Here is a 23,376-nt window from a genome sequence, read left to right on the forward strand (position 1 = left end):
GGAACTGAAAAAGAAAGTCGCATCTTACATGAACATTTGAAGTTTGTGTTCAGTTTTGTTCATCACAACTCCTGTAAACCAACCTGAGAAAGACAGAGTGATGAAGTCTGCTGTGGCGCCAATTAAAACTGCATCTTCAAACCTGTGAGTGTTCTCTTTGTGTCTTGAGCAGCACTCAGCTTGCACCTTGCACAGCTCTGCTGACGTACACCCGTGACTCATTCATACTGGGAGTTACATGAGAATTTGGATAGCCACAGACTTCTTTCTTGTAGCTCTGCACTGTTGTTAGTTTTTGGTGGGAAATGTGTTCCATTGTACTCAGTCCGCTTTGTTTGAAATCTATTTCCAGCTATATCAAGTTTACTGTAAACAACAATTAGACTACTTCAGTGGTTGTTCCTCCTTTGATAATGACTATTTGAAGTTTTTGCAGAGACTAGAAGAGGGAAACTGAACGCCTCTGCCACTGTCTGTCCACGGCGTTCTGTTGCAGGAGCATGGTGTTTCCAGACGGTTTCACTTAGCAAGACTCTTGTTTACTCAGAGTCATTTATCCAGACATGTGCAGGAAAACTGAGAGCCAGGTGTGGTCCACAGCTGAATCCTCGCCGGAATACAGTGAAATACAAAATGGCTGTGACGATGAAATGAAATTTCAGTGTTTTGTGATATTTATGAGTTGCAGCTTCTAGAAGTCGTGCCACATGTGGAAAATATTTCACCACATAGTAAATGTGCTCGAATTAGCTCAAATCCAATTATTAAACAGTTAAAATAAGTCTTCTCAATATTTGTACGCTATGGCTTGTAGATTTTTTTAATCATCTAACTGCCTTTAGAGATCACTGTATTCATGAACATGTGTGGAAGACAAGGACAGTCGCAGCATAAAGGAGACAACACAGACGGAGCTTGTGTACCTGTCAGGACCTTAGGGGTAATTTGCATCCGCACAGTTACTTTGAGACTCCAAACAGTCCCAGGTACAGATTTCCATAAAGCCAGGATGCTTGTGGGACATTCTGCCATAGACTCCTCAATCTGTTTTCGCCTTGGATTTATTTAACAGATGAACCATTAAGGAGTCGACGCCCTGAGAGGAGCACCTACAGCTGGCCAGAGCAGCACCACGGGGCTCAAACCGTCTGTGAAAAGTTGTGCGACTGTGTGCTGTGTTTGGGCTGAGGCTCTGAATTGCTTAAGAGAGCAGAAGAACTGGCTTCTCGTGTCAGTCCAAAGGCTGTTATGGGTGTTGTGCTACACTCGCCTTTGACCTTTTTTAAAACTCACAGCTTTCAGTTCTTTTGCTTGCAACTAAAAAAAAAAACAAAACAAAACAAAAAAAAAAACAGCAGTGAAAGTGGATCAATTTGTTCCCATTTGTTCTATTGAAGTGAACTCTTCCCCAGTTTCCCCTGGTTACTGACCCAGCCAGCAAGAGCCACCTGCAAACCCTTACACAGAGAGCGAATGAGAGAGAAAGGAGGAGGAAGGGGGTTGGAATAGGAACGAGAGAGACAGACAGGCAATCTCAAAGAAAAATGGGCATCTGCGGAGAAGAAGACCTGAAACGCAGCGAAGGAGAGACAGTGAGAATGAAGCAGATGAGGGAGAGAGATGAGAAAAGTAAAAGAGTGAGGTGGGAGAGGGAGTCAGAGTGGGAGAAAAGAAAAAAAAAAGGTGACGGAGAGGTACAGGTGCGAGCAGATCATTCCTCTGCTCCACAGTGCTGGAGTTAAAAAAATGGAGCAGATCCAATCGTCATGCCTCAGAGCATGCCAGCAGATTGGCACTGAAACAAAGGCAGCGATACATGGGCAAGTTTTACAGGCAATAATAGAGGGCAATATTGTCTTTGTTTGGATAGGATTGGCAAACGTGATACAAGTGATTTGGATAACTGCAGGCTGTTACCAGTGAGTGATTCTTAGCAGGGACAACAAAGAAGGACACTGGCCCTGATTGCTTTAGAAAAACAGTTGGATACCATTTGTCTGCCTCGGGTCATGCTGCAAATAGAGGACAAAAGCTTTATTTTTAAATAAAGCCATGCACAGAAAGACAAAGCCATCCTTTCTCACTGGACAAAAAAAAACCCCAAACACTAACACCTAGTAACATCTGGCTTTTGAAGTCTGTTTAATGGAAAAGGTTATAGTTGATGAAATCTAGAGACAAATGACTGCAGTAGTCACAGGTATTTACCGTCTCCAACCTGGGTACAAAGTTTAGCCCCTTTGCTGGCATGATGCAACAATGGGCCGCCACAAATTCCTTTAGTCTTCTTCCAAGCAGCATTTAAACATTTTTCAAAATATAGTTGGCACAAAGTTAGAGAGAGAGATTGAGTAAGAGAAGTAAAAAAAATAGATTTACTAACCTGTTTTTCTGCCGTAGACTATATAGAATAATGGACGTAGCTGCTTTAATGTCACCCAATTTGAAGCATTTTGAAGCCACAGGTTTGGCATTATAGCTGTTGCCATCTTGTTTCTTGGGAGGCAGAAGTGACCGTATTCGATTGAGAGGCTGTCGCTTTGGAGGACTGGGTGGTGGTTCTGACTCATGGACTGTGATGATGTGGCCTCGCTCTTAAAGATGCAGAACTTTATGTCTCAAAAAAAAGTAAACGTGGGAGTCACTTAAAGAGTCAACTTCCCCTTCAGCTGTCATAAATGTTGAAATTAGCTATGGCGATCAAACTGTTTTTTGGTACCAGACTGTAACCATGTTTACTTCTGCTGTAAAGTTTGACATTTTAACATGGGGGTCAATGACTCCATTTCAGAGCCAGCCGCAAGTGGCCATAGGAAGTTTTTAGCCTCAATGGTTGCCACTTGTTTCCTGGCCATCCATGATGTCGACTCGACACACCAGAAAAACAAAACAAAACAAAAAACAGTAAGGCGACATATTTGTCTACTGCAGAGACAGAGACTGGTCTAGTGATGATTGGTTTTTAACAGGTCTCCTTGCTTTAACAACCCCCCCATACATGTGCTAATTTTGGTGGGAAAAGGGTTAGCTTCATACTGCCTCAGCAGCATGTTAGCAGAAGCAGTATGAAGATAAAAAGTAGGGAACCTCTTGAAATGCAGAAAAGATTTTTTTTTTTACTAATAGTGGCAGAGATTAATCATTACACACAATTAATATAACAGAGGACACGGGGCAGTAAAACGCATGTGCCTTTCAGCTGCAGTATTTTAGTGGATACACTTTTCTTTTGTTTGGTACTATATGTATGTATGTATATGTTACAGCCACACAGTGTTTCCACTGTAATCATCAGACTGCTCTTTTTGAAGAAGATTTATGTTGCAGGAAAAATCAATACAAGTAGATTATTAACCCTCTATGCAGTTTAGGAACTGAGTTGTGTCTACGTGTGTGTGTGTGTGAAAATATATATATATATATATATATATATATTACATATATATATATATATATATATATATATATATATATATGTGTGTGTGTGTGTGTTTGTATGTTAACACCGGCAGAGTGGTTGAGATATATTAATGTCAGCATCCTCCACATTCCCAATGAAACCTCTGGATTTATTTACTTTTCCTCTGCATTTGTACTCATATTGATATTGTTGGTCACGGTTGGCTTAAATAATTTCTTTTGGATTTGGAAGTGGTTTCCCTCTTCTTGTACTTCTGAAACAGAAAATGTGCAGTTGTGAGAATGAGAGGTGTGAAAATGACGACGCTGATGATCCATGGGAGATTCTTACAGCATCTACCACTACAGAACTGCCGAATCTGTTTCAGACTACTTTAGATGGAGACTGACAACATATTTCTGCTTTACAGATTTAATATTCAACATTTCTATCTATCTCATTTTTGTCACAGCATTCAGAATTCTTTTCAGCCCACAGACCTTTGAAAATAATCAGATGAAAAACCTGAAAAGAGAGTCATTTTTTGGTTGAACAGTTCATTTTTCAGAAAGTGTCACGAAAGCTGGAGAGAGCACAGACAGCAAACCAATTATTATCTGGACCAAACTGCATAAAGTAGATGAACACTTCAGAGTTTCTGCTCCTGCAGATAAAACAATACATTAAAGGTACTTTTTGACCCTTTTTTATTCACTGCACTAAGTCGGTGTGTAGGTATATATAGCAATAATGATGCCTGATACTTCAAAGATCCTAAATTGCTATACTAATCATTCCTTAGGGAGGGTTGAGGTCCTCCTCTGCTACACAGCAGTACCTGACAGAGGTGGAATGGATTCAGTGTCTTGCACAAGGACACTTAAGTGGAGTGGATACTGCCAAAACGCAGATGCATGAAACTTGAGGTTCGTCGGCTGATATCTTTGTTCATTAGGCAACTTCAGCAAAGTGTGCTGAAACCCTTAAAGTTCTTGAGTCTTATTGGAGACATCTGAGGTGAACTACACACTAATTGGGATCCAACTTCAGCAAAATCATTCCCTTTTTCGCCATCTGTAAAGTATTTGCTCCGTCTCGTCAGTCTCTGGAGGAATTAATGGTGGAGAGGATTGGTGACGAGATGAGAGGCAGCGATGCATTCATCGTCAGACCTCCCTTGAATTACCAAGTTACAGACAAGAGGAGTTAGGAGTTACACTGCTGATCAAAGATTGAGGTTGATGCTGTGGTAATGTATGCAAATTGTAGTGACACACCAGTGCCTTTGCACGGACACACACGCGTGCAATTCCTGATGACAGTGTTGTTTTGAGGCTAATGGCGTGTGTAAACGGTTGCTTTGAAGCTGATGGTCCTGACAGAACTTGGAGTGAAATGAGGTGAGACCTCGGCAGACGGAGGAGCACCAGGCTAAAACTAACTGTCTCACTGTGTTTTTTACTCTTTGTCTCTCCCCGGTTTGCTATTTCTTTTTCTCCCTTATTCTTTAAAAGGGAGGTCTACGCTCTTGAGATATTAAAGGACGTCGCTTACAGAATTGTTTTTCTGCTCTCACTCCTTCACGATATATAAAGAGCTACATACTTGAGTTATTAAATCAGTGTTATTTATAAAATCAATCATCCTCCCTTCAATTGCTGTCTTTCGTTCTCACTTGCTATTTGTTTTCACTTCCCTTCTCTTCCAGCTCCGTCTTTTTTTATTGACTCTCCTGGGACTTGTTCTCTTCAGCTCTTTATCACCTCTCCTTCTCTCGTCTTATCTTGTCTCGTTGCCTCCCTCTCCAACTCTCTGGAGAGCCTGGCACATTATTTCAGTGCATGAGACCAGATAATCACTCCGCAGTCATTATGTCAGCTTTTCTCGCCTCTCCTCTCGTTCTGCTGGAGCTGTATTGATGTGGAGAAATGTCTTTGCAGTCGGACATTGTTCACTAAAGCCTCAGACTTCTGGATCTGGCCAACTGAGCAACAAAACACAGTTTTCAGAGTGAAATTCTTCTATTGATTGATCTGTCAGGGGCAGAGTTTCTCTCTCTCTGTACATAATGCGTAGACACTCAAAGTAGATGGCGTGTTGATCGTTTGTTGAGGAGTACACATTATTTGCTGTATAAATAAGCATTAGCTTCACAACATTTCATCCGGACATGCTGCTTCCTGGAGGATCCATCAGTAGTCTGTGTAAGCTGTCACACAATCATCCATCAGTCATTCACTACAGAAATATTTACATCTCAGGATGCTCTCATACAGCTTGACATATGATTATTATGCGTATGTACTATGCCAGTTTTATGCTAATATTTCATTTTCTGTGTTTTTGTCATTGTCTTACTCGTAAACTCCTCTTGGAGTTGTTTTAGACAGATGAGGTCTGCAGGACTACGGCTAGACTAAACACTAGATTTTCAGGGTTTTAAAAAGAGTTGACCAGGGCCAAGCGGGTGGGTCTAGCCCTCCTGTTCAGATCCAACAATGCTGATTTTGAAATCGGAAAATTCCGTCTGAAAGCGGAGCGAGATTCCTGCCAAGGAATGCCTTGCGCCTTGAAGCGAGCCCATAACATTTGAGAGATTGATGTTACCTGAGAGACGTTTAAGTCTTCGGTGCATATGTGAGCGAATCAGTCTGTCCATTCTGCAGACAGGGAGAAATTACCTGATGGAGAGAGAAAAAAATCAGTCCGCTGCCAGACTCTTGTAGGCTGACGCTGGAATGAATAGAAAGTGTAAGTTTGAGATGGCTATGAGGATAAAATGTCAAGATTCTGGTGATACTTCTTAAAGGGATACATGGCAGATTTACAGCCGGCTTTGTATCACAATGATGTGGGTAGTGTTTGTAAATGAACTGAGGTAAACTTCCCTTCATCTTACCAGTGCCAAGCTCTCCCCGCTAAGCCGCTAAATCTGCTGGCTCTTAGGCTGTTGCTTAAACTACAGATTCTACATCATTTTCTACATTTTCATATGCCTGCCACCACAGACAAAAAGAGTAAGAAGCATATCAAGAGCGAGTCACTCTCTCAAAATCAGACCAAACACAGATGAAGCAGTAAAAATAGGCAGTGCTGATGAAACATAAACCAAGATTCTCTTACTGTATTGCTTTCCCACCTGAAACGCCTTCAGAAAATATATTTAAGTGAAATTTTTTAAGTTTTTAAGAATTTGTGAACAGGAGATGGATGCCACAGTGTTTGGTATATTGTAAAAATGGAGTTAAAAATACTGAGATCAAACCGTAAAACTAAGCAGTGCTGATGAACTATGAACCAAAATTCTGTCACTGAGCCCATTCCTCTACTTAAATATTTTTTCAGAAATATATTTTAGCTCACTGTTTTTAACTGTAATGTGAGTGTTTGTTACAGCAGTCGGTTGACATACTTTCATTTATTTTATGTATTATTTCTTTTTATTCAGGGTTTTATTGCTTTAATTTGCTTTTGTTGTTTTGGGTCATTTTATGTGTATTATTTTATATTGACATTATGCATCCTGCATCTTGCATTATTTGTCCTCTCATTTTAATTTTATCCTGACTTTCCCCTAGTTTTGTCTTGCTTGTGTTCAGTAAGACCGTTTGGCTCTCTGTTGTTGTATTGCCTCTGTTTCTGCTTTTGCTTTGGTTGTCAAATTACTTTGTAAATAATGGATTTTATTATTATTATTATTATTATTATTATTATTATTATTATTATTATTATTAGTAGTAGTAGTAGTAGTAGTAGTAGTAGTAGTAGTAGTAGTAGTATTATTTATTATTGTTTTATGTAGAAAACCAGCTTTGCAGTTTGCATTAGGTCACTGACCAATGTGAGCATTTATTGCTCGAGTGGGTCGCAGTGCATTTTGGTAGTTGTAGGTTTTTTTTTTTGTTTTTTTTTTACCTCTTGAGCAAAAGTGAATGCCACAGCTGCTTTTCTCTGTTTTCTCATGTAGCACCAATTTTAAGTATTTAAGTATTTACATATTTCTGCTGCATAGATAGCCCCGTTTTATTAAAAGACAATCTTTCCAGCACTGAAATACTTTACTTTTTAAACACAGGTGTATGATGTGTACTTCATTTGCAATAATTTCTCTGTGTTTTTTTCTTTTTTACTAAGTAGTCTTTATTTGCTCAGCCTTGCTATATTTAAATGGGTTGAGCACAAGTACAAAGTGCTAAATTTACAAACGACCCATATGGCTGAAAACAGCTGAGCATTGTCATCTCTGACAATGTTTTTTTTTTGCGAAATAAATATCACCTTTATAAGCAGGAAAGTGCTATTCTCTTCAGTATTGTTTCCTCCTACAGTTAAAAAAAATATCTAGGATCATGGCTCATTCTTAACAAAAATTCAATTCTCTGCTGCTGCACCTCTTAATGTTTTGTCTTTCTGTGCTGGTTGAGCACCACAGTATACAGTACTAGCCATATCTATTCTTTGGTTTATATCTGTGTGTGTGTGTGTGTGTGTGTGTGTGTGTGTGTGTGTGTGCATGTATGCGTGTGTGTGAGAATTCATCATATAAAGCAAAGAGGAGGAAATATAGTCACTGTATGTTCACTTTTTATGGAAGATACAGCTCTCTCTGTGTTTTCCTGAAGATTATGTTACCATGAACCATCATTTCAAAGGACCCTTGTTGAAATTCCACCTGTTGACAGATTGTTGTATGTGTGAAGTAATTCTGCTGCTGTGTGGTATTATTGGATGCCTTCTCATTTTATGCTCTATTTCGTGTATTTGTGTGTTTCAGGTGGAGTGGATTCAGCAGCAGGTGGTGAAGAGGAGGATCAAGAGGGATTACAAGCCGTCCCCGCCCCTTTCTCTGACAAGCCCCGCCCACAGCAACCCGGCCCAGAACAACATTTTCTACAATGACGCCAAGTGGAGCAGTATGTGGTACATTGTGAGTACACTGTATACTCATACCAGAGAATTTCTCTCTTGTTTTGTTTGCATGTTAAATGCACCAAAACCAGGATGATCCCAGACAAATAGATCCCAGTGTAACTTAGGGTCATCTTTGCTGTTTTGGTCTATTTTTCTCAGAGAATTGTTTGTGCTTTTCTTTGCCCACATTTATACAGTTTGTGGGTCAAAGGTAAGCTGAGGTCATGGCATGATCCTAATTACTGCAGGGTCAGCGGAGTTGAGGGATTTGTGTGTGTGTGTTTTAATGAATGAAAGAACAGAAGAGCCATAGTGATGACATTTTGGGCTTTCTGTAATTTGTAAAGAGATACTGTAAGGGCAAGATAAAACATTCAGTGTTTACTGGTAAGTTTTTGTCACAGGAAAGTCCACACAGGTGGAAATGAACATGTCTTGGATTTCCTGCGTTTGAAAATCATTCCTGTGGGACTGGCAGTGCACACACAGAAACATGCACACTCACACAGCACGGTGGAATTCATATTGATTTGCAGGCTTATCACGAGTGTTTACACCCTCAGATCATTGCTCTTTTCGTTATGTATTTGTGTGCTTGTATGTGTGGTTCAGTGTCCTCTGATCTGTCAATTATTAACTTAATGAAGATAACTCCTCATACTTTGACCAGAGGGTTTAAACATATTGTTTTAGCTGTAGGACAGAACTCTCTGACCTCAGTGTGTTTCAGGTTTACTTAGAAATAAAAGATTACTCTGATTGTTTCTTAGTACTTGATATAGCCTTAAACATTTTGGTCAGTGAAATGTTTTTGTCAGTTTCCCTGTCTTTTTTTTGTATCTGATTTAAAAGAAATAAAGAGACATGAGATTAAGCACTATCAGTGACTTAGACAGGAGTTTGAATCACATTGAAACTATAAACATTGTCAGACATAAGTTGGATTTTAAAGGCTTATAAGAAGTTTGAATCTGTAGCAAGAAGACGGATGAAAAATTAGCTTAAAAATCATTTATCAAATATGTATTTTAGGTATCTGAATGTCCATTTTCGCATGCAAAAAAATGATCACTTGTGGCACATAGTTGCAGTAAAGGATATTGAAGTGTTCGAAGTAACATGTGTTGTGACTGGTTGAGAACCAGCTGAGTAAGAATAAAGGGGAATACCGCCTAAATGAAGAAATCCAGCATGTCATTTCAATGCCCGGGGAAAGTTCAGTCAGTATTTGTGAACATGAGCTACTCTCTCTCAAAGCCAGAAACCACAGACAATGAATGGGAGACTGATTTTGTGAAGCCACAGAATGTTATTTTTTTGTTGATTTATACTTGCATCAACTTTGTCTATGGAGAAGCTCCAGGCTTTATTATTTATGACATCACAAGTGTTAGTTTTAAATCTCTAGCTTTTGGATTTTGGAAAGAGTTTCATATTTTCTTATGTTTTTGGACCATCATAGACCTTAGGAAAAACGTATGATTTTTGAAAATGAGTGTAGTTCCCCTTTAAGTAACACATGAGATGTTATGGTTTAACCAAGCATCTGAGATTGCATTAACAATTTGAAACCCTTTGAATTCTGACTTTAACTTGTTTGGACATGTTTATGTGCAACTGTCTCGAGATGAAAAATGCTCACACTTGCTGTGAGTTAAGTGGAAAACTTCATTATTTGGGCACACTGGTTAAGTTTAAGTTGTGCATCTGCAAGGTGCTTATGTGTTTGTTTAGTTTTCCTCCTCTCTCCTTAATCACCTCCTCTCTCCTTTATCACTCCCTGCCACCATCTCTCCAGCACTGTAACGATGACGTCCATAACTGCCAGTCGGACATGAACATCATGGGAGCATGGAAGAGGGGCTACACGGGTAAAGACGTGGTGGTGACAATACTAGATGACGGCATTGAGAGAAACCACCCAGACCTCTTTCAGAACTACGTGAGTGTGTATGTATGCGCTATTGCGCGTGTAGGGCAGCTATGAGCAGCAGTGTGTGTCTATTTGTGCTTGTTAAAGTCTTCAGTTGTCAGTGAAAGTGTTAAAAAAAAGTGTTTATCCTTGTATAAGTCTGTGTGTGAGGTTATAGTTATAGAAGTATATGTGTGTATATGTGCTATCAGTGTGCCTGATTAAGCATTAATATGTCACATACTTAACAGCATCACAGCTGTGTGATTAGAAATGTATCATTTTTGTGCGAAAAGCCAGGGCTGTACCAAATATCTTTTTTCCCCAAAACATTTAAAGATTGATGCCTCTGAGGAGGGAAGAGCCATTAAGAGATAAATGAGCTGAGGAATTAGTATTAATCAATGTAATCTTTCCGTGTAACGACAGAAATTTCCCTCTGAGGTTGTAAAGCTTTTCAATTTTCTCCGTTTTCCTTTTGTAAATTATCTTCATGAGATCTATCAGATTATACTTACTAAGCTGTTTTTCTATTTAACTGGAGCTGTCATTTTTTGTTATTTTTATTTCTTTGTTTTATAATCAAAGCTTCTTTTGAGGTCTTTGGATGAAGTTTTGAATACGTGCCCCCCATCAGTCAGAATTAAAGGATTCATTTCATTAAGTGGGATTTAAAAAAAAAAAAAAAAGTTTTTATTACATCAGGTTTCGTTAATGACTTAATGCAATTTACCACTACGCCATGTCAGTACTATGTGTGTGCTTCCCTTTGTGCGTGGCAAATAGGAGCGAAAATGTTGTTTTTGAAAGGCTAAATTCCAGCAAATATGGATTGGAGCAGGAATTTAAGAAGATTAAAAACATGTTATAGATTTCGGAAATGAAGACATTTGTCTTTTTTCAATACATTTTGACTTTTGGACTTTAGGAAGCTAAAGCTTTTTTCAATAAACTTAGACCTTTTCCACTTAACAAAGCTGATTCAGAATTTGAATGTCAATGTTATGAATGAAGCTTTGAACTTTTTGGTACAGCCCTAGAAAAGGGTATATATTTTTTAATATATATGTAGAAAATAATTGTTGCATGTAACTAAGCCATATTACAGAGAGCAAATAATTCACTTACCAGAAGTCAGTTAATCAACTAGACTGTGATACTGCCGGTAATTTGAATCAGATAATCATGTGTCATGGATTACATTTCGTAGGAAAGCTTCCTCAAACCTGTGGGTGTGCAGGTATGCAGTGTGTATGGGTTTATTTGTCTGTGGTTACATACTTTATGTGCATGCCGAGGTATGTCTACCTCAGTCAGACCAGGGCTAGAGAGTTAGAGCAACTTCTTGGCCTGAGGCGGCAGGTAAGGCCATCAATCAACTGTGCAGATAAAATGATTCACACCCTGTTTGACAGTGCCTGTGCTGCTGTTATTAGCTACTCTTAATGCCTGGATTTGTTTATGCCGAAGGGTGAGTGGTGCAGCAGATTGAGTTTGCTGTGATTGCATTCGATTTACAAAACTGTTGTGTGTGATGCTAATGTGAACTGTTTGATTGGGTTAGAGAGGCTTCTTGATGTTCTACAGGTCTATTACTTAGACACATGCGCGCGCACACACACACACACACACACACACACACAACGTATCTTTCGATTGGATTTACCTGTTGGATGTTTTCTCTCCCCTGATCATTATTGCAACTTTGGTGTTTGATGTACTTGCTTTGACCTCTGTGTCTTCTGCAGGACCCTCAAGCCAGCTTTGATGTCAACGGCAACGATATGGATCCCATGCCTCGATACGACGCAACCAACGAGAACAAGTAAGAAAAACAATCTATACCAGAGAGAAACTTTATCTGAAAAGTTGCAACATTGTTCAGGTAGCAAATAGGGTGTGGCTTTTAGTGTTTTGGGGTCACAGTCAGCCAAATGCTCTTCTGTGTGTTTTCCGTATTGATTTTCACAAGAAGCTCTTTGCCTCAATATGTTTGTGTTTGCTGAGCCCTGACCTTGTTGTGGGTGCGATGAATTACATTATTGTATTTGATTGTGACATTTGTGGGTGGGTTGTGGTTTTTCTGTTTGGAAGAATTGGTGTGTGTATATGTGTGCAAGTGCACATGCAAGTGTGAGTGTGTAAGAAAGAAAAAAAGAGAGGCTCGCTTGTCCAGGCACTTGTCTTGTGCCAGTTTGGCTTAGTGAGTGATTTTTGGTGTGTGTGTGTTTGGCTGCAGCAGCCCAAATGCCTTGGCAGTGTCTCAGTCCCTGCTGGTAATGCATTGTTTTAAAGAGACATGAGGCCTACAGATGCAGCTTAATGAGCTGGTCTCCATTTAAGGCTGAATTCATAGCTGCCTGCGATATTGTGTGTGTGGACAGAAATCTGGTCCTCCCTCTTTGACTTTTCATATTACTATTCTTTGTCCAACAAATTATCCTATGGGATTTACAAACCAGAGTTAATTTTAGTTTAATCAAAACATGGAGGTCACGTCTCCCATGGGAGTTGGGAGTCTCATGGAATAGATTTGAGAGGTTGTTGAGTTTTTCCGCCAAGTTACAATTGGTCATCATACCCGAAAGGCTGAAACACACAGGCTGTTAGATTTCTGAGGAATAACACTAACTTTAGCTACATCTGGCAGACTGTGGATTGTTGTCAAACTATGTGTTGTATAGCAACAAGAATGATGTAATCCTTGTGGATTTTAACCTGTTGTTGTCTGTGTGTACAAATGGTGCTAACAGCTGTGCTTTGAATGTAAGCAGGAGGGGAAAAAAAGCACATTTGAAGTCTCTTTTGTCTCCAGACTTTTACAATACTGTCCACAGATACTCCATCCTACCCTCTGCAGATTTAAAAGGACAGTATGACAAATCAAATTGTGGAAACTCCTGTTATGTCTGACTCAGATGTCCTTTTGTTAAAATGACAGAAAGTGGTCACAGGGTGTCCTGACAGTTTTGTAATGTAGTGTTTGTGCTCTGGGACTTTCAGATTTCTCCACGAGCAGATTGCACATCTACAGAATTTGTAGATGTGTGTCCTATGAAACACGGAAGAATTGACAAAGCTCTTCAACTTCTTGCAAATTGATTTTTTTTATAACCACCTCTAGTCTAGTGTGTAGGATTTAGAGTGATATATTGGCAAATATGGAATTAAAAATTCATAATTTTGTTTCATTAGTTTTGAATTACCTGAAAATAAGAATTGTTGTGTTTTCGTTACCTTGGAATGAGCCGTTTAAATCTACATACAGAGTTGGTTCTCTTCCACAGCATCTGTTAGGTTGTTTCTACAGTAGCCCAGAATAAACAAATCGAACACTAGCTGTAGGTGGTGCCATTTGCATTGTGTTTTTGTGTAGGCTGCCCTAGTTCTTTACGGTTTGCATACAGGGAGAAGTTTCAGTCGGTTACAATCTGCAGCCTCACCGCTACATGCCACTGGGCCCAGGAAGTGTGCTGCAGCTTTGAGGAGAATATTTGTAGTGGCGAAACAGTGGAATTACATCTGTCACATGATGCTCTGTGGGCCCAAAAGACTTTTCCCAATAGACTTACATGTCATAAGAGATGCCGAGGAATCAGTGGATACATTTTTTGGAGCATCATAACCCCCACAAAATTATTGTTTTCATCATCAGAATTTGATCAGTTCAGTCTGATAACATTTGGGAAGTCTAGAAGAGTAACTCTGTTGAATCATTTTATTCCATTCAAGTTAGCAGAGTGCTAAACCCGAGTGGCTGGCTTGGTTGGTGGAAGTCTTGGGTGCACCTTCTCAGTGGGTCAAACAGTGTGGAAGCAGTTTTGATCATCCAGGTAATTTCATATGCTGCAGCTGAATTTTCTTGGCGTCATGTGCCACTGAGCAACTTTCATAGGAATGTATGGGACCCTGCCTCCATTGCTGTATTCAGCTCTTTATATACATCCATGAGTGCCACCAAATCCTACATGCAAGACCTTTAACTATCTTTATTACTCTTAAAAAAACAGAAGACACACACTAAAAATTAAGAAGGGCAAATATTGGATTTTCAGAATCTGAAATGATAGTAAGCCTGTAAATGTTAACCTGCCACTTAAAGAAAATGCAAATCACAAAGCTCTAATAAAATTGATGTGAACCAAAGAGAGTTAAATGTGGGCTGAAGTGGCTGCATCCTTTGAAACTTTCCGAAAGTGAAAAAGTATGTGTTTAAATTTGAATGATTACTGTGTTTGAGTGTGTATTGTTCCAAGAGACTATTATCTGTTACACAAACATCATATGGTTCTGGATGAAACACAGACAGATCCCTGAGTGACTGTGACACAGATGTGTAGAAAATGGAAAATACAGGCAAACACAAAGACTGGAAAGACGGCCAGACAGACGATTTTATGGATTAGTGGAGTGAAGTGAACTGAGTGAAGACTGTTGAAGCGTTGTGAAAGAGGCAGCCAGCAGTTTGGCTCATTAACTGTGACAAAGGGGCCTATCACTGATTTGCAGCCTTTTAATATGTTTCACTTTAACCCTCACAGTTTAATTTGTGTTAACTTTTCTGTTAACTTGTAAGGTCATTCATTCTCTACAGAGGATGAAAAGAAGGCTTCCTCTTTGATACAGACTTTCACATCTAAATTGGAAATTAACTTAAAACAGATTGAAAAATCTTTGCTGTGTATTTTCAGTTTAAAACATAATAATGAGGCTCTGGTATCTCACAAATAAGGAACACCAAAATCTTGTTAAAGTCCAATATCTTCAACATGAGTAATCAGATGTGTTCAGACATTGTGTGTGTTGCTGTCTGAACTGCATGCGTGTTAGTGCATGTAAGTCCGTGTTGGTGCATGTGAGTCCATATGTGTGTATTTCAATGGCTAGCTAATCGCTGCAGCTCTGTATTGCGCTCATATGACGATTACCGTTGATAACACCGTCCCAACCCATGGTCGCAGGAAGGCGTCTTGTCGCGCCCACCTTCCAGATCGCTCATTAACACTATTTGCTCTGTCTTAATAGATTGAGTGACTATTCAGAACCTTGTTGTCAGTGTCTAAAAGGCAATTAACAACAAATTTAGCAACTTAATAAGACCATCAGGGAAAAAGAGAGAAATACATTTTTTTTAATCCAGAATATTTTTTGGTGTATTCACCTTTATTTGGCAGGAAAGCTTTAGTGTTAAAAGGGGGAGAGAGAGAGGAGATGATGTAGAAAAGGGCTGTGGATTGAAATCGAACCCACGGCCACTGCAGCAAGGACGCAGCCTTTCTACATGGGGCATCCGCTACACCAGGTGAGCTGGCCCTCAGAGAGTTTTCTCAAATTTAACACAAAGGTCCACTTGGACCCAAAAATGAACTAATTAGAATTTGGTGGTCAAAGGTCACTGTGACCTTGCATCCGCCTCATTCTTGTGAACACAGTATCTCAGGAACCCCTTGAGGTAATTTCTTTAAATTTGGCACAAACGTCCACTTGGACTCAAAAATATATTGATAAGAAGTTGTTGGTTTAAGGTCAAAGATCAAGGTTACACTAATTATCGCAGAACTTTAAACAGATGTCTAGTAGGATGTAATGATGAAGTGATGACATTTTATTTCTAAAAGGTCAAAGCTCAACTTTACTGTGACATCATAATGTTCTGCTAAAAACATTTTTCTGGTCATGAGTCAGCATCACAAGTCAGGAACATAATGGTAGACATTTGGTCAAATACTGAATTGATGACACTAATCTTGGGTGCCCAACTTGAAACTGTACTTATTGATCTGTGCTGCCAGGGGGAAAATATGTGTGATGCATCCACATTTTTTACAGACATGTAACTGCAACTTGATTAGTTTGCGGAGGCACACAACTGCAAGGTGGTAACAATAGTTTTACACTTGGTTGTGCTGCTGTAAAAAGGCTACAACTTTCTATAATTTGTTGATATAGAAATCCTTTTCCCTGCGTGGCTTTTATACTGTGGTAGCAGCGCAGAAGCAAGGTTGACCTAAAGTTATTTTTAAAGAAAACACTTATGATAAGTTGAAGGAAAGAGCTTAAAACCTTGAGGAGTATGTTGTTCATTTTACTATGCTTTTGTTTCGTATTGCAATAGTGTAGAGGGCAGTGGAGGACATGAGGGTGAAGAAAAGTTAAGTGAGAGACATGAGTGTTTTTATTTGATTTAATAGTAGTAGAAAGAGATGAGGAGTGGCCTTTCGTGATGGAGCTGCCAGGCATGGATGTTGCAGTTTACACCGTAGGTAAGTGTGGATGGTGATGCTTCAGTATATATATTTTTGGAATCTTTGATCATGTTGGTAATGTTAACCTGAAATCATCAAGTTACTGTGAAACAGATTTTCCTCAGTCTGAGTGCTTCCCTGGACTTTAAAACTTCCCCATGTCTTCCCTGGGGGTTTGGATAGCTAGATGCTGGGTTTCCATGGCAGCGGTCAGAGCTGTTTCCGGGGGGTGTTGTGATGCAGATGTTCTCTGCAGGAGGTGCGTGTGTGTGCGAGTGTGTTTGTGCCGATCCAGAAAGTGGTGTTTTTGAGGAGGCGGCGGACGCAAACATACTTATGTTTGTTTACGCTGGTTGCTGACCCGGGCTGATTGTCACCACTGGTGGAATGTTACCCTGGTGTGTTTGTGTGTGTGTGTGTGTGTGTGTGTGTGTGTGTGCGTGTGTGCGTAGCATATGCGTATGTTTTGTTGCTAAAAGTAGTGTGAGTTGTCTAACTTATCACAATATTGGACATTGTTTCAGCTATGTGTGTGTGTGTGTGTGTGTGTGTATGCTGTTCTCAGGAAATGTCAAAAGGTCCAAACTGTGCCTCTGTGTGTGTGTTTTTGCTCCTCGGGAAGATTGGCATTAAGGAACTATACACATATTTGTCCTGACAGCATTACAAATGTCAGTCTACCTCTTCTCCCGTCATCTGATAAGGGGAAACAGCAAGGATTGTAGAAATATTTATAGTGTTTGCTACATTTGTAACACTTAATACTCTTAAACAGTTTTGTTTAGGACTGCATCAGCAGGAATATATACACATTTATCCGTGAAAATGTGTGTTTACGTGTACGTGTCCTTGCTTTCCACTTCAAAAGCTGCGTGTTTATCTGGTAGTTTGTGTGTGCTCTCCTGCTTGTGTATACACGTGTGCTCTAGATTTGTGTACTGAGCTGTGCTTTCCCGCTCTTTCCTTAGACACGGGACACGGTGTGCGGGCGAAGTTGCTGCAGCCGCAAACAACTCCCACTGCATTGTGGGAATCGCCTACAATGCAAGAATAGGAGGTAAGTGACATTCGTCTGGTAACTGAAACTACAGAATTATTCCCCCAACCTGGTTTACAGATACAGTCAGTAAATTTTATGAAGTTAGCCATTTCATATCTGAAAGAAAAACGCATGACAGATTATCTTTGTAAAAAATCATGTCCTCCTCCTGCTGCCTCAAATGGTATTCGCTCTTACAGAGTCGTCAATCATGTCAGTCACTGCTTGTGAACTTTGGTCAAACTGTCAAACTTGGCAGAGCTGATCAAATATGAATCACGATTCTGTTACTGCTTTGCCTATTTCTTTCCTCCAACATTTTCGTGTACTGTTTAGCTGTGAAATGAGAGTTTGTGCAAAGTATCAAGAACCGTCCACCTGCTGGGTCACATACTTTCTCATTTTACAGCTAAAATGTACACTGAATTATGTTTCCAAAAACACCGGACACATGAAACAGGCATTATAGTCACAAAATATTGTTTTTTTTTATCAGTGCTGCCTCGTTTGACAGTTTGGCTGCAGATCACGAGCAGTGATTGACATGTTTGATGGCTGCTTTAGAGACTCCTTGACTCTGATTGTTTTTTTTTTATATTCCCTTGTTGTAAGCCAAGTAGAAGCGCTACAGGCAACAGAGAAAATTATGTTTTTCAGATTATCTGTCTTATTTAGTGCTGTGTGAATAAAAAGATGCAGCAAATATGAAAAAAGTATTTTTTTTTAATAAAAGTTACCAACTACAGCTTTCACTAAAATTACATTAGTCTTTGCTCTCATTGGTCATGTGCTTTTTTTCCCACACAAAATCGAGATGCCATCTTGGTGATATCTGACTGCCTCTGCAAACTTGCATTCCTAAGAACATAACTACTAAAATCTATATGGGGGCTGATGATTGTGTAATCATATATCGATATTGTTGCAGAAATTTGTATGTTAAAGGACTAAAAACATTTTATGAAAGGTATACAGTGTCGGTAACTGTTTGCAAAGGTCACCTGGGCGCTGTGTACAGGAACATCGCAAACACAGAAAATAATTTTAAAATACAGGCAGGGGGCAGAGTCTTTGCAGATAATACAACGCCACACTCTTCTAGTGGATCGTAAGTGATGACAATGTTAAGATGAGCCTAAATATATATTTTTTTAGGAAAATCCTGAGCAGTATACCTTTTAAAATGTAACTTCTATTGCTTGAAGATACAGAGTTTTTCTAATAAAAACCAGGTGTTATGTAAGCTGACATGGAAATACTTGCTAATTATTGTATAGATTAGCCTAATTAATGGGATGATTTTCCTGTGTTTAGTTCATTATGGTTATGATGACAGGACATTAAGCAGCTGGACTGGCTTAATGCATATTGATCAACAGCCAGTTCTGTGGAAATCCATAGGACACAGATTAAACTAGTGCCTGTATTATCTCTGTGTCTGTGCATTAGGTGTGCGAATGCTGGATGGCGATGTAACAGATATGGTGGAGGCCAAGTCTTTGAGTCTCCAGCCTCAGCACATTGACATCTACAGCGCCAGCTGGGGACCTGATGACGATGGAAAGACTGTGGATGGACCGGCGTCTCTGGCCAGACAGGCCTTCGAGAATGGCATCCGCATGGTGGGCACATGCATGCATGAATACAAATTTACATACTGATCAATGTACAAATGAACGTGTGCTTCATTACTCAGCTCAGACTTTGACATTGGTATTCATATGGGGAGAAGAGATACAAACACAAGCTCCAAGCAGATATGTGTGTGTTTCATGCTCATATACTCGTATCCTCAGTCCTCACAGGCTATCTCTACCTGTGAAGCTCCTCCGGACATTAGAGAGTTGCCCTGGCCTATTAGCATATTTTCATTTACATATTCATAGCTTATTTTGCATAACGACAAGCTGCTACCGTGTTGTTGGCTGAGCGGAGTGGAAAAGCTATAACAGAGGTTAAGAGGGGTGAAGTCATTTACTGGTCACGTCTCACACACATACATCCACACATATACAAAGTTTGGTACTACTGGCTTTCTGCCATTTGGTTAAACAGATGTAGACCTCTGAGGAGGTGAGACGGAGAGACAGAAAGTGAAAACTTTGACTTCAAGGCTGAGTGCCTGTGGCATGTTACAAAAAAAGAGAAAAGGGAAAGAGGAAAAAAGGGACGGACACATAGGGAGTGTGAGCAGAAGAGAGTCCCTGTAGCTCCTGACAGGCTGGCCTTTTAAGATGACAGAGGTGAGGGAGATATCTGTCCGACCGGTACGAGCTGGGCATGTGTATGTGCTGCATGCCCTCCTGCTGTTTTGTGTGTGTGTGTGTGTGTGTGTGTGTGTGTGTGTGTGTATGTGTGTATGTGTGTATGTGTGTGTGTTTGTGAAGTTGAGTGGCGATGACATGCTCGTGGGTGTAACATGTACCTATGTGGCACTCTGAAGAGACAGTTTATCACAGAGAGCTGAGGTGTTAGAGATACCACTGACAGCTGAGGAGAGGGTTGTACTCGGCTCGTGTTGCTGCATGTGTGAAACTGTTTAGGAAATTGTGGGTCGTTTCCCTAAAAAGTCTTTTTAAAAAGGCCAACCCTGTTTGTATGTATCTCTCAATCATAACTGTGATATCCATCAAAATAATTCTTATTTAAAGGCTCTATCTGTGCTTCTTTTCTGGTTTGAGGACAACTAAGGATTATTTTTATTGTTGATTACATGATATAAGAAAAAAAATCATATTGCAACTATTTTGACAGATATTGCGTCATGAATCACGATTGTAGTGGGAATGGTTATGTTGCCATTCCAACACATTGTCTAATTTACAAAATAGCTTTATTGTGACATTTCTGTGGAAAACCCAACAGTGTTTGCCTGATGAAGGCCTAGTTACCAAAATGCTGCAATATATTTGTTTATTTATTTATTTTTTTAAAGTTTTCGCAAGAGAGTGTGTGGGAGTTTGTCTGCAAATTGTTTCCTACTTGTACCACCCCTATGCGCCTGTCTTGAAATAGATGTGCAAAGTATTCTTTTCCCAAAAACTGATAATGATGCGATTTTTGCTGGGGTTTATCAAGAAACTGCAGCTGTTATTTGTATTTTAAATCTGGCCATATTGTGATTCTGATAATATTTTGTGGATCCCTAAAATTTTGTAGATGAACAAACAGTTCATTAAAAAAAACACATCAATTCTCCAAAGCCCAAATTGACAGCTGCATTTTTTTTGTTTTGTTGCCCAGCAGTGCAAAATAAAAGATATTTAATTTACAATAATATGACGTTAGAGAAAATATAAAAATCTGTTAGTGTTTGGCATTTTTGCCAGATGAAGTAATCATTGAAGCTGTTGGTGATGAATCTGGTGATATCTGACAAGTTCATTAATTCGCCTCTCTTTGGAGGAAAAAATCAGATATAAAGATACTGATTATATATTTTCTTTGCTCTCTTTAAATCTCTTGATGATGACTGCTGTCCATCAGTTTCACATTGTGTTTCACCTCTCTCCTCTACCCCTCGTGTTCTCTACTCACTGTTTCCTCTCCCTCTCATTCTTTGTCCCCCCCTTTCTTTCAAAGCGCTCTTCATCGCTCTCATCTGACAGCGTTTGCTCCTGTCTGATCGCCCTTTCGCTCAGAGGGGCTCCACTCGCTTATCGCTGCCTGACAGAAGCCCCTTTTTGAAGAAATCCACTCCACCCTTTATATTTGTGTGTGTATATGTGTGTGTGTGTGTGTGTGAGTGTGTGTTTCTTAACAAACAGCATGAATCACAGTGTCGGTCAGTTCATCAGATGTGTTTTCTGCTGACTCCTGGCTGAACTTTGCCTTCACAACTCGGTTGGTCATCACCAGCACTGTAACCAGCTCAGCGTGTCTCCACTGGGCCTCTGTTTAGATCACTTTCAACTCTGCCAGTTTTGGAAGTACAGTTGAATAGTGAAAGGCATTTGGCTTGTGAAGGTTTCTGATGGAAAATAATTGAGACTGAGTACTCCATTAGTAAATGAATTGGTGTCTTTATTCACACTCTGAGCTGGCCCTGGATTCTTAATTAGCAAGATCCTCTGAATACATCTGGGATGAGTTTTTATTTAATATACTGTGTAACCTCTTCTGGAAACCCAGATTTGAATATCAAACAGCTGCCTGGCTGCACATGTAATAGGCCTCAGTTATAACAGATGGCCGTATGTGTACAATGGTCTGCCATATCTGCAAAGCATGCACTTAAAATAATTGTAAACTCTCTCTAGTCGTCTTTGCTGTGAAAAAGAGCAATTTATATTCTACATGTATATGCTGTGGAAAACAAACTTTTTGTGTACAATCACATCAATAATGCTGGCCTTTTGTATGCTTTTCGTACTTTACTGTCATTCCTCAAGTACATTAAAAAAACAGTTACAATGGGAAACAGACAAACAGATATGTACTGAACTGACAGAAATAATGGAACGAACTAGAACAGAGTACACAAGGTCACAACCCCAAGGATGTAACAAAGTGTTTTTTGTGTAATGTTTTCAGACGAGGCAGCTAGACAACAACAACAGCACACATGAGTAAAGATAAACAAATAAAAGCAGGGTAAAAAATTACAAAATGGCATTACTCTAAGATGAGATGTAAAAGATGAAGGAGCTCTCGCCTTCAGGAATAAAAAATGATATATATATATATACACATGTTTTAATTCTTATTAAACCATATTTAATGTGCAAATCCTCTTTCTGCTGAGGAAAAAAATAAAGATAAATTAGGCATCAGACATGAATAAAATACTCACAAAAACAAACATATTTTTGACAGGGTTCATACCAGGTGCTTGAGGTGCTTAAAGTATGTGAATTTGTGAAAATGTGAAATGTTAGTCCTGGAATATAAAAAGCACTTGAGTGGAGAACAGAATGATAAATTATTTTATGAAACTATGTAGATAAATGTTTTAAATAAGAAGCCAAGAATGACACTTAGCATGTATTTCTTCTGCTGTATGAGCAGTATCAGCTTGCTGTGCCAGTGGGTTTGTCAGCACAAGAAGGTAGTCAGTACCACGATGTTTTGCTAGCCTGCGAAACATTCACACTGGAGCAGTGTCAGGCCACTCTGTGCTTTGTGTATATTCTACTTTTTTATCCTTTGCCAGTCGAATGCCTCGAAAATATAAACAGTTAACTCGTAAAAAGTTATATTTAGGCCCTGGTAGCATGTTTGCTCAATTTACAAATGTGCACATCTTTCTTGCAACAGATGGTTGTGGAGAAAACAATTTTATTTTCAATCATCCTTGAAAATGAAAATGAGAGCTTGAAAAAGTACTTGAAAGTTCTTGATTTTGACTTGCTTTGTCTATACGAGCCCTAATTGAAGTGAAGGTATTAATAATTCATATATGATGGGACTGGTTCTAATAATACATGAAATCTGATGTCAGTCAGTAAACAAACTTGTCTCTTCTGCTGCTGTGTCACTGTTGTCAGGAAAGATGGAAATTCACCTCAGTCCAACATGGGGAAAAAAAGCCTTTATGACACAGCATGGCACTCAGTGATTTTAACTTTTCAAAGGAAAAAAAGTAACCACTATATTTTCCTCAGTTGAAACATGATGAGTGCTGAAATTGGATCAAATCACATCAGATCTGTTGCCAGACACTCACAGGACTGCTGAGGACTTACATAGTCTTTGCTGTCTACTGATCATCTCCAGCTCTCTCACTGTTGCCGGTCTTTTTTACACAGTGGTTTCTGCACACTCAACACTGAACTTATTACTCTGCCATCAGACATTAACAGAACATTTAAAAATTAAGCCAAAATAAAGTCTACTGAGGAGTAATTACCACTAAGTATTTAAATCTGCA

The 23,376-nt window shown here is 39.4% G+C and overlaps 1 protein-coding gene across 1 annotated transcript in view; it reads left to right on the forward strand.

Annotated features, from left to right (window-relative positions):
* The first annotated feature begins 1,544 nt into the window (after positions 1-1,544).
* pcsk5b (proprotein convertase subtilisin/kexin type 5b) overlaps positions 1,545-23,376 on the forward strand; it is a 70,291-nt gene continuing 48,459 nt past the window's right edge. Inside the window, exons 1-6 of the mRNA XM_042487824.1 lie at positions 1,545-1,592; positions 8,175-8,327; positions 10,110-10,253; positions 11,972-12,048; positions 17,437-17,525; positions 18,957-19,129. Coding sequence (XP_042343758.1) covers positions 1,545-1,592; positions 8,175-8,327; positions 10,110-10,253; positions 11,972-12,048; positions 17,437-17,525; positions 18,957-19,129 — 684 coding nt within the window. The remainder of the gene's footprint in view (positions 1,593-8,174; positions 8,328-10,109; positions 10,254-11,971; positions 12,049-17,436; positions 17,526-18,956; positions 19,130-23,376) is intronic.

The sequence above is a fragment of the Plectropomus leopardus genome, chromosome 6 (genome assembly GCF_008729295.1).
Source record: "Plectropomus leopardus isolate mb chromosome 6, YSFRI_Pleo_2.0, whole genome shotgun sequence".
Lineage (NCBI taxonomy): Eukaryota > Metazoa > Chordata > Actinopteri > Perciformes > Serranidae > Plectropomus > Plectropomus leopardus.